Source organism: Melanerpes formicivorus, unplaced genomic scaffold (genome assembly GCF_026170545.1).
Source record: "Melanerpes formicivorus ecotype bairdi unplaced genomic scaffold, bMelFor1.0.p_v2 SCAF_26, whole genome shotgun sequence".
NCBI classification, from domain to species: domain Eukaryota; kingdom Metazoa; phylum Chordata; class Aves; order Piciformes; family Picidae; genus Melanerpes; species Melanerpes formicivorus.
The window spans coordinates 9094597-9105280 of NW_027142378.1; the positions used below are offsets into that span (position 1 = coordinate 9094597).

The window sequence follows — 10684 nt, forward strand, 5'->3', positions numbered from 1 at the left end:
GTTGAACCAACTCAGAACATTTCTCCCATGCTTGTTAAGAGTAGGTTATATTTCAAAGACAAAGAAAAGATTGTTGCCCACCTTACAAGTTGCAAGGGTTTCTTACCTACTACAAACATGATCTATTAGCAGCGAGACAGAATCTAGATTGCTATCTAGTTTCGTATTGTGATATAGGCACCGGTCCCGTTGTAGTTCCACGGCCTGACGTAGCAGGTTCTGTAAACGCCTTGGAGGAAGCATCACTGATGGGGGTAGGTATGCTTTAAAAGAGTTCAGAAACAAAATAAAAATCAAAACCAAGTTACAAGTAACAGAATATTTTGATCTCAAGTGGGTTTTTTTTCAGAAGAAATCTTAGTAAATAAAGCTTAAAAGCTACAGGAAGAGAGTGGACGCAGCTTGTCCAGTTTAGAGCTATGCATCTGAAAGTACTATCGTAGAATGGGAGAGGGTGGAAGGGACCTCCCAAAGCAGGATCACCTAGGGCAGGTCACAGAGGAACATATCAAGATAAGTCTTTAAAGTCTCTAGAGAGGGAGACGCCACGATCTTTTTGGGCAGCCTATTGCAGTGCTCCAGCACCCTTCCAGGAAAGAAGTTTTTCCTCATTTTTAGGTGGAACTTCCTGTGTTTCAGTTAGTATCCACTGGCCCTTGTCCTGTCACTGGACACAACTGAAAAGAGACTGGCCCCTTCTTCTTGACACCCACCCTTCAGATGTCAGCAAACATTAATAACATGTCTCAGTCTTCCCTTCTCCAGACTTAACAGTCGCAGGTGTCTCAGCCATTCCTCATACAACAGATGTTCCAGTCCCTTAATCGTCCCCAGAGCTGGACATGCTCTAGGATATCACTGGCCCTCTTGAAATGGGGAGCCTGCAACTGGACACAATACTCCAGATGTGGTCTCACCAGGGAAGAATAGAGGGAGAGGAGAACCTCCCTTGACCTTCTGGAAACACTCTTCCTAATGCACCCCAAGATACCATTGGCCTTCTCCGCCCCAAGGGCACAGAGCTGTCCCATGGATAACTTACTGTCAAAGTATAAACTTCTGGAAAGCTGAGCTGTATGCAAGGTATTTGTAGTTATTGCATATGTTGCCCTGGCCAACAAGCACCATTTACACAAGCTGACTCAAAATGTAGTATTTAACAAAACCTATAAAACAACAGTATTAGCTGGGTTAAGGAATTCTCTGTTAACACCATCAAAATGAAGAATACCACAGGGTTTATGCCTATAATAGATAGCATTACACCAGCCACAAGAGAAGTGCAACCATAATTCAAAGCCCAATTTGGCCCCACTATCAACCAGTACCAGTAAACCTAGTAGTTGTAGGCCACGCTGAGTTTCAACCTCAGTACAGCTGGCATTTAGAAAACACTTCCCCCTCTCAGAACCTCACATTCGATCACCAAGTTATAGTATTACTACATGCAGCAGAGCTAAGAAATAAGAGCTCCTATTACAAACAGTTCATCAGAGACAGCAAAAGGTTAGATACAGAAGACCAAAGGGTAAAGGCACCTAAAGGCACCCCCATTAACCAAGAAACACAAAACCAACGAGCGCAGTTAAAGTAAGTTCCCTGGGATACGTTGCTATGTAATATGAACTGAATTTGCAGAGATGAGAATAAATTCTGAACACTAGAACATCTTACTCTGGAGTTTGTCCAAAAGTTTAGATCTGGAAGCTGTTCCTTTCCCTTCCCACTCTGCTTTTGCACGCAAGTCTTCTGCATGGCTACACATCAGATACCTGTTTAAAAAAACAAGTGCACACACACCAACAGACCAAGTGTTTCTGGAATCCTCCTTCTCACTTTTAAGCATGATGTACACCATAACATTCTTAATGAACTGGAAACAGGTGACTTAAGATTGAGACTGATAGGGGGGGAAAAAGGCAGGGAACTATTCTACATAACCACTCATCTTCAGAACAAATGTCTACAAATTGACAAGAGAAAAAACACAAATGGATTTTGGAGAGGATAGAAAGTCTTATTTTCATCTAAGCACAGAACAGGCTATAGTCACCCACTTAATTATATAGAACAGGCTAACAATTCAAGATCAGATGACCATGCACATGTGTTAATTTGGGTTCTAGTACTATAAAAGCAAATCATAAATCATGGTGTTTTCAATCATCCAACACAGAACGCTGTCTACTGAATAGTCTTTACTCACCATTTTAGCACATCTCATTACAGGTTATTAATGAACAGGATAATAGCTTTAATACAATTGGAGTTTTTACCCTGTCAGCCCTCCAAAGCTATACAATTCCTTAGCAAATCCCCCTGAAAGAGCTTTCAAAGCGCAAGCACTTACCCACTGAGGACATGAATGCGTTCTGTATTGTATTTCAGAGGCGTCAGTTCACAGCGCAGAACTTGAAGTGCCTCCAGGACCTTGCCATCCTCCAGGTACTCCAGGTACTTCTGCTGCAGCAGCAAAAACTTCATCCTCTGACATGACAGAAAGCAGCAGTCAGGGGAAAAAGGTTGACTGAAGTTTCAGAAAACGTTTGAGCCTAAACAGAACAGTAGAAACCATTCTACTATGCCCTTCAGAAACACAGCTATATGTAATGTTTCATTACTTCTTTTTGCTGGGTTTTCAACAACATTGCAGCAATTAAGTTATCCATTAACCTCCTTTCTGCCTTATGGGGCTCCAAGTATCTTCCTACCTTACTTCTCAGATCCCCTCTTCAATTTGTCTCAAATTCAATCCCTGTCCAGTCACCATTCTTCAAACCCTTCATTGAATAGGCTTCCCAATCTCACACTGTATCAAGAAAAGCACTCCAAAGCAGCTAATCACATATTTAAGACCACATGACAGCACAGAAGACAAGCAGCCAACTCAAGTCCTCATATTGCTTACAGGAGCTGACATGGATTGTTTGCATAGCTGCATAACATATAGCAGTAACTAATTGCCACTGCCTGAGGTTTTGGTTCCATGTTAAGCTGTTTTCCTTGGGGGCTGTGTACTTTTTCAGGGTCACAAGAAAAACAATAATCAGTAGTTCCCTTTATTTAAGAATCACTTCTCAGAATTTAATCACTGCCATTTCATAGTGTTCCTTTCATCTTGCAGTTTTGGGTTGTTACCTTTAAAAATGAAGCTTATTATTCTAAGAACAAATGTCTGTGGATGGACTTAACTTCCCAAATCAGGTATTCACTTACTATATTCAAAACCAACCCCCTGAAGTTCTCAAAACTTGTAATACCAATTTAGTAGAAACACTGTTTCTGGAGGAAACTAACTGTTCTGTGTTTCAACATCATCTTTATGGCCAGCAGTTATCAGAGAGAAAAAGACACTTCTGGTCCACAACACTCACCAGGTTAAGGAAGAATATACATTCTTAGAACAGTGAGAAACAGAATGGAGGTAAAGTGGAATAATTACATTTCTTTTTTCTAATGAAGACATCACCAGTTCAATCACTGGTTTCCTTTGCTTTGTCAGATCTCAAGCACCTCACTGTTTTCATGCTCATATTTGGTCAATGTTTACATTGGTTCGAACACACTGCTAGCCTCCTTGAGTAGAGGAATAATCAGGAAGCTTAAGATGTTTCTGTCCAAGTAAAGCTCACATAGAAGTTTAAGGCTTACTATATGTAAAATCCCAAGTTAAAACACAAAGTAGTTTTAGCTTCCAGAGATGCTCAGTCCTTCAGAAGAATCAAGTTTCCACATACAGGGCTATTAACTTACCACACAGCTTTGTGAAGCATAAAACATTACAGAGGAAAGATGACTTATGTTCAAACATGTCTGTAGTACTCTGTACGTGATAGGCCAACTCAGGTTACATTTCCTACCCAGGTGTTGAGTTTAAGCATCACTTGGCAGTTTTTCCAAACAAGACAACATTTTGTGGTGTTCTGCTGTTGAAACCCAAAATGTTATCCCAATCATTTACAGCCTCAGTGGTTGGTTCCCATGCAGTAGGCCAGCAGATCTCATGCTGTTTCCTTATATACCAGCAGCAAGAGGGGCAAGAGCTTCCTCTCCCAGATATGCAGGTGCTCACAAGGATGCATGGAGATGCTCAGGTAGCAACCATACCTCATATACCTCTCAGCCACCTCACACTGCTGATCACCACCAGATTAAAAATTAGTCTGATATTTCCAGTTTGCAATAATATAATCCCTCCAACTCTTCCTTCTCCATTCACTACACATAATATTTATTCATTTTGTATGATTTTTCCCTTAAGTGTATCTGTACCTAATTACTCTTTCTCCCTCCCTCCCTTTTTCTAGGGTTTGGCATTTTCATTTATTTAGTAGTTTGAAAAAGAGCAAAACTCTCTACAAACCAGTTTTTGTAAAGTCAGTCCCAACAATTCCATGGAAGCATTACAGGAACACTACCATGCAGAATGCTGATCCAAAGAGGTACAACTGCAGTTTTGGATTAGAAAGTACCATTTCCAGCACCATGTGTGACTTACATATCAGAACATAAAAGCCTCCAGAACACCACAGTAACACTCTCTGCAGGAGTCTGATGTTAACAATGCAAAATGAGAATAAGAGATAAGCAGCTGTAAACTAACTCATCTATAGCAAAAGACAGGGACTAAGTGTTGATAGGAAAATTAAGTTGATTATCTATGCTATTTTGATAGCTGATCCCAAACTTACCCTACAGCATACTCCATGGCATGAATATGGCCTCCTTCAGGCAAAAGTCACACACCAGTGGCATCACATTTCAAGTAATTTTTAATACCAGGGCATGCACAGCCTCCTACTACTTATTTCTGTAACACTATTGACTGCTGACAAATAGATTTCACCAAGCCACTAAATTTTGTCTTCATCGTCCCCTCAACTACTTACATCCCCTACTCACAGTACTGCCAGTTACTGCCAATACCATCATCTCATGGGCGGCAAGAACCATAGTTGTGACATAGATGTCACCTCTTCCAAAAGAAGAAAATGCTTACAATATTTGTCACTGTAAAAGTAAACACCTCACTACAAGTAGAAGAGAACAAGTATAAAATTAATCTGATGCAATGCACCCACAAGAACAGCTTACTCATTCCCCATATTCTTTAGCTGCCCACCAAAGAAGAGAACTAAAACTGATCATAATCCAAACTATACCATGCCTGGGATTTATTATCATATTAGTACTTGCAATCAATGTTCAACTGTACAGAGTGTAATTATGAATTATTTAAATGCAGACACCATCATTGCTTAACCTATAGCAAAGATTCTTTACTCTGTAGGCCCCATGAAGAGCCCAATGCAACCATTTCAGCAGTGCAGTCTGGCTGGTTTTGTTCAATTACCTCATCCTGTCTTTCAGTTCTACAGAAGATGAGGATAAAGTGCTGCTGTTTCTAGGAGCTATTATTTAAACAGAACCTCCAATCACCCTGAGGCAAAACCAAGATCAAGTCAATAGATTTACAAGGGCGTTTTGGGTTGTTTTCCATGTATGTACTGTTAGCACTTAGCTTTCCTCAAACGACAACCTTCCATTAACTAACACAAATGTTTAGTACCTTACTCCTTCATTGTCCTAATTCTTAGTAGGAAAACCCCTTGCAGAATCTTAAATTCTAGGAAGTTTTGCCTGCATTATGATTCATCAGCACTAGGTAACCAAAGGTGGAAGCCTCAGCAACATGACTGTGAAAACAGGACAACCCATCCTACCACAGTGAAAGAAATGGGCCATTTTGATCAGTAGTTACATTAGCAAATCTTTTAGACATTTAATGCATAACAACTTAATTTTAGGATTAGATTTATAGTTTTATTTTTGACATGCAGATCTTAGTAAGCTCCATCAAGTTTTTTTACTATGCTAAGAATTCAAGGTAAATAACCATTACTGAAACTGAAGGTAAATAAAATACATGCTCAACTCAGTAGCTATCCGCATCAAGCCTGCAGAACCAAGACCTCAATTTTCATTACTTTGTAGTCTTCATTACTTTGATAGCATTGCAAAACACTGATAAAAGCCCTGAAAAACAATCCAAAATGTAAACATTTGATTTGGTAAGTAAAAGGCACAAAATATGCTGGCCTGTAGTATTTAACAAGGCTTCAACCATACCAAATTCGTTCCATCAATGCTGGTAGCAAAAGGGACACCATACAGGCAGGTGGAGCACTCTGCTCAAACAACAAGGTATAAATCACCTTTTTTCGTTGTATTGCCTGCAGCAGGCTGTATACTTTCAAGACTAGAGGAAAGCCATACATAAAGAGGGTGATCTCAAAATATATTGCACAGAAATATAATCTCTGTGGAGGAAGTATCTCCATGTTTCTTCCAAGGTTAAATTAGTTATCCAAGACAGATGCTTGAATAGCCCTAAAGTAAGCAAAACCTCAGGCTGGCTTGAAGTTGGTATTTTCTCAGTGATACTCAAGGAAAAATAACATGCTTGAATCAACTATAAAGTTTTCCTACAGATTGTCTCAAGACAGCTGTATCTTATGTGCTAGAAAAGCAAACATGACTAATCACACACTACACAGCAGTCAGCTGGGTTGACACGACTAGAAATAGACTGGTTTGTGCTCCCCTCTACCCCCCAATCTAACAACACATGGCATCAAAGGCTTAAAATTGAAAGACTAAACATGAAATGTCACCTGTAGACCTTACAGCACTTCACAGAAATAAGCAAATTAAGACAAAAGTAGGATTTTTAACACACACAGCCATCCCCCTTCACTGACCAGACATTTCAAAAGCATCTACATATCCTGGTCATTTTGTTCAGGTCGTATTAACTATAAGGAACAAAAAACCACAGCCAACCCAAACCACAAACCACTAACCAAAAATAAACCTTGCACATACACACCCTGTTTTGTTAAACACATTCTGTGTCACCTAAACTTTTAGGTACCCATTCTTCTTGTATGCACACATTTTTGAAACATCCAGTCATGGAGTGTGAGTCACAAGTCAGGAAACCCAAAATCTAATTTTCTGTTTTTGAAGAGCTACCTCCTGCAGCATCATCTTTGGGCTTTCTCTAAATCAAGAGATGTACCATCTTTATTAGCTCTGAATTTCTTGCAGCCAGGATTACCTACAGAGCATAAAACATCCCTCCTTACCGGCAAGGATCTTGCTCTAGTTTTCCAGGGGCTGACTATACTAATACCCACCCATGATCTCAACTACCTACAAAAGGCCAGGAGAGGAGGGAGGTGGAGACATGCACTAAATTCAACTTATCCTTGCATATCAGTATCGCCTTACACAGATACAAGACACTTAACACTGATCTGTTTTAAACTCCAGGAAGTTTATAGAAAGGAGAACAACTTTAAGAAAATAGTTGATGTTTGGTTCAAGTAAAGTTCAGTATAGACCAAGTATTTTTGTTGTACCAAGTTTTATTCAAGCAGTTATAAATCAACACTAAATAGTAGCATGCTTTCTGAGACCTGCACAACAGCAGCAGGAAAATATCCCTTTCCCTCAAATTAAGTTCCCCAAACCAGAAAATGCTGATACTCAGCTCATCTCGACTCCCCAGCATGTAAAACACTTCAATGCTACAGAGAAACCTGATAACTTTTGAGGCAGATTTTCTCATGTTTCCAACTTCTGATGACCACTCATATCCACATACAGTGCTTTCATACTTTCAGTCTCCAGGAGCTATTGAAAGCTTCATGAAATACTTGAAACTATTTGAACAGAGGTTGGGTCTTTGAGAAAAGAGAGGGTGAACTCCTAGTCTGATTAAGAGGTGCTAAGCTTTGACCAAATGTAAACTTCACTCAAGTGCCCTCTGATGTTTTGTTAAACATCTGTTTTTCCTACTTCACTTCCTGTTCTTTCTCACCCTCCCCCACCAGACAGGAAATTGTCTTGACAACAAATGAATCAGCTAGAAGTAGAGCTAGGCAGCCATCAGCTGATTCTTCATTGTTTACAGTCCCAGACACTTCAAAAAGCCTTGACATCGCTTTCTTCTCGAGCCACCATAGGTGTTCTGACTTCAGTTCATTAAAATAAACGTTCAAACACAACCAGCTGTTTGAAGAGCTAAGTAATCATTTTCATCTTGATATAGAAAAAGCAAAACAAGAAATACTTTCCTCAAAGTCAGTGACATCATAACACAAATTGTAATTGTCAAGTCACAGGATCTACCAACCTTTTATTTCTAGGTTCATCTTTAAAAACAAAACAAATAAAAAAGCCAGCCAAAGAGAAAAAGCTCCAAATAAAATCCCAAACAGCAATCCAAATGCATTTGCTCTTTAGAAGCCATCTGGAAAAGCAACAGTATTGTCCATGGTCCATAGCAGCCTCTATGTTCTTGCAATGTGCTATTACAATGCCAATCCCACACTAGTATTGCTGTATTTTGATTCTGAACTTCTCTTCCCTCAAGAAAACTAACTCCTGGAAACTAGGATTGAGAGAAGTATTTCGAGTTTGAAATTAGTATTCAACATAGGCAATTCCTACAGAAATTGACCTATTTTAGGACTGTTACAGGAATTATATTTTACCAGTCAAGTATGTTTAACAAAGTTTAAACATTCACTACACCAAATATTAGCTTCAATACTTTTGGGCTGCCTATCTCACGTTCCACAAAAACCATTAAGAAAGTCCAAGTTAGTATGACGTTGGAGATAGCATGCAAGCTGCTTAAAAGCAAGCAAAAAATAGCAGACAAGAGCTATGGACAGCCAACTCCATAGTGAAAGATTACACCACTACAATTAGTCCAACTACACAGCTCTGAAAGAGTTCAAGTGCGCCTCTTACCACAATTGCATGCGGAGAATGCACTAAGGCCTTAAGTTCATTCAGGTCGTTCTCAGCCTGCAGAAATTGGCATAAGAAAAAAAAACAAAACAAAACAAACAAAACAAAAAAGTATGTAAGGAGGGTGGATTTTGAATTCTCTCACAGATACTATAAATTTAAACGGTGGTTAATACAGTCCTATAAGCCCTACGTTACCTTATCCCATTCTCCTTCCATGACATGATTGCGGAATTTGGTAGCAGAAGGATGTTCTAAACGACATCCTGACTCTTGCATGAGAAGATCAACAGTCTGGCTGCAGGAGAGATACAGTGTAAAAAAACCCGACCAGTTTTACCCTCACAAATACACCGCCTGCTACGATAACAGTTAACCATATTTAAAAGCAACTTCAATAAAGAAAGGCTACTGATGACCAGATTCAGATGCTTGTTTGAGAAGACCCTCAGCTGCCTGAGGCATGTAAACAGCTACCTACATCTAAAGCAAGTTATTAATGAGCTTGAAAACTTTGCTAAAGTACCATAAAGTATGTGACTTACCAGCCACCACAAACATCCATCCCTGCACAGAAGATAAACTTCATGAAGGAAGATACAGACTAAAAAGCTGTTAACTACTGGCTACTATCCCCTGCACCCTCCCACCCCACCCAAAAGGGGAACATGGAGATCTGCTAGATCTGCAACAGGCATAACTTTCTTCTTCATCACATTTTGAAAGACTGGCCCCTTAAAATAAAATAAACAAACTCACGAACCTGTAGCCCTCCCCCTTTTACACTAAAAATAGCTTATTTACTGTGGTGTTGTCTATGAACGGTCACGAGTTGTCTGCTGCTGTACACTTGCCTCTTGTGTCAGAGGCAATTTATTTTATGTGCTAAGTTCTTTGTAACTGCCCCATTCCACACTGTTTTGAAGAATTCTTTTGTGGTAGCTACACGAAGACTTCGCAGGAGTTCTCTAGCCTCCTCCTAAAACCATGACGGGTTGGCCTTAGCTTTAGTCTCCAAGGGAGTGTCGTGATTAAATTCTTAGGCTTCCCCTACTCCACTGGGAAATACTTTCCCTATTCTGATTTTAAGAAAGGGCCAACAGGCTCATTTCGAGTCTACAGATAGTCTTATTATCAAAAACGTCTGTCCAGCACAAATCTGCAGGGGCCTTCACGAAGCTTTTCGGAGTGAAACCAAACAGCCTATTTAAGTGGCAGTTTAGTTTGTGCTCGCTTCCTCTGAGCTGACAAGCCAAATCTTGGAGCTGATCTGCAAAAAGCTGCTCCCCCACGCCCAGCTGCAGGCTCCATTATGTTTACTAGATAACTTCTCCTCGACTAACACGTTTGTATTGATCTACCCTTATCGGTGTGCAACTCGACTTCCATATTGCCATCCCTGGCAGAGGGCTCTCCCAGCCTGTCCCTTCGCAGACACTGAGCTGGCCAACACAGGCTTGGAAAACACATCTCCGGCTCCGGTTTGTTGTTTGTTGGGGATTTTTTTGCGAGCAGGCCTGCCCCACTGCCCTGCCTCGTACCCAGCCACTGGTGTCTCCTGTCTGGGGACTACCCAGCTGCGACAGGGCAGTTTTTGCCACCCTTCCGCCCCTCACCAGAGAGCCCTTCCAAACGCCAACCCCCCTCCTCCCCCCCGCCCCAGCTCTGCACTTCGGGCGGGACATCCTCCGCGGGGACCACCGGCCTCCTGTGACCCCGCGCCAGACCCCGCCGCCCCCTCCCCGCGGACGGAGATGAGGACCAGCGGGGCGTGCGCGCAGGGCCTCCCCCGACTCCACGGCGGCCCTTCGGTCAGGGCACCCCGGGCAGCACAGGTAGGGAAGGCTCTCCCCCCGAGGCG

The 10684-nt window shown here is 41.2% G+C and overlaps 2 protein-coding genes across 3 annotated transcripts in view; one reads left to right on the plus strand and one right to left on the minus strand.

The window, feature by feature from the left end:
• Window positions 1-10684, minus strand: part of WDR26 (WD repeat domain 26) — a 36256-nt gene that overhangs the window by 24704 nt on the left and 868 nt on the right. For both annotated transcript variants that reach the window (XM_068153552.1, XM_068153551.1), the window contains exons 2-6: window positions 9022-9121; window positions 8824-8880; window positions 2351-2487; window positions 1675-1772; window positions 107-263 (exon numbers count right to left, since the gene is read on the minus strand). In XM_068153552.1, the coding sequence (XP_068009653.1) occupies window positions 107-263; window positions 1675-1772; window positions 2351-2487; window positions 8824-8880; window positions 9022-9121 (549 nt within the window). The remainder of the gene's footprint in view (window positions 1-106; window positions 264-1674; window positions 1773-2350; window positions 2488-8823; window positions 8881-9021; window positions 9122-10684) is intronic.
• CNIH3 (cornichon family AMPA receptor auxiliary protein 3) overlaps window positions 10286-10684 on the plus strand; it is an 87189-nt gene continuing 86790 nt past the window's right edge. The window contains exon 1 of the mRNA XM_068153555.1: window positions 10286-10658. Coding sequence (XP_068009656.1) covers window positions 10578-10658 — 81 coding nt within the window. The 5' untranslated portion in view covers window positions 10286-10577. The remainder of the gene's footprint in view (window positions 10659-10684) is intronic.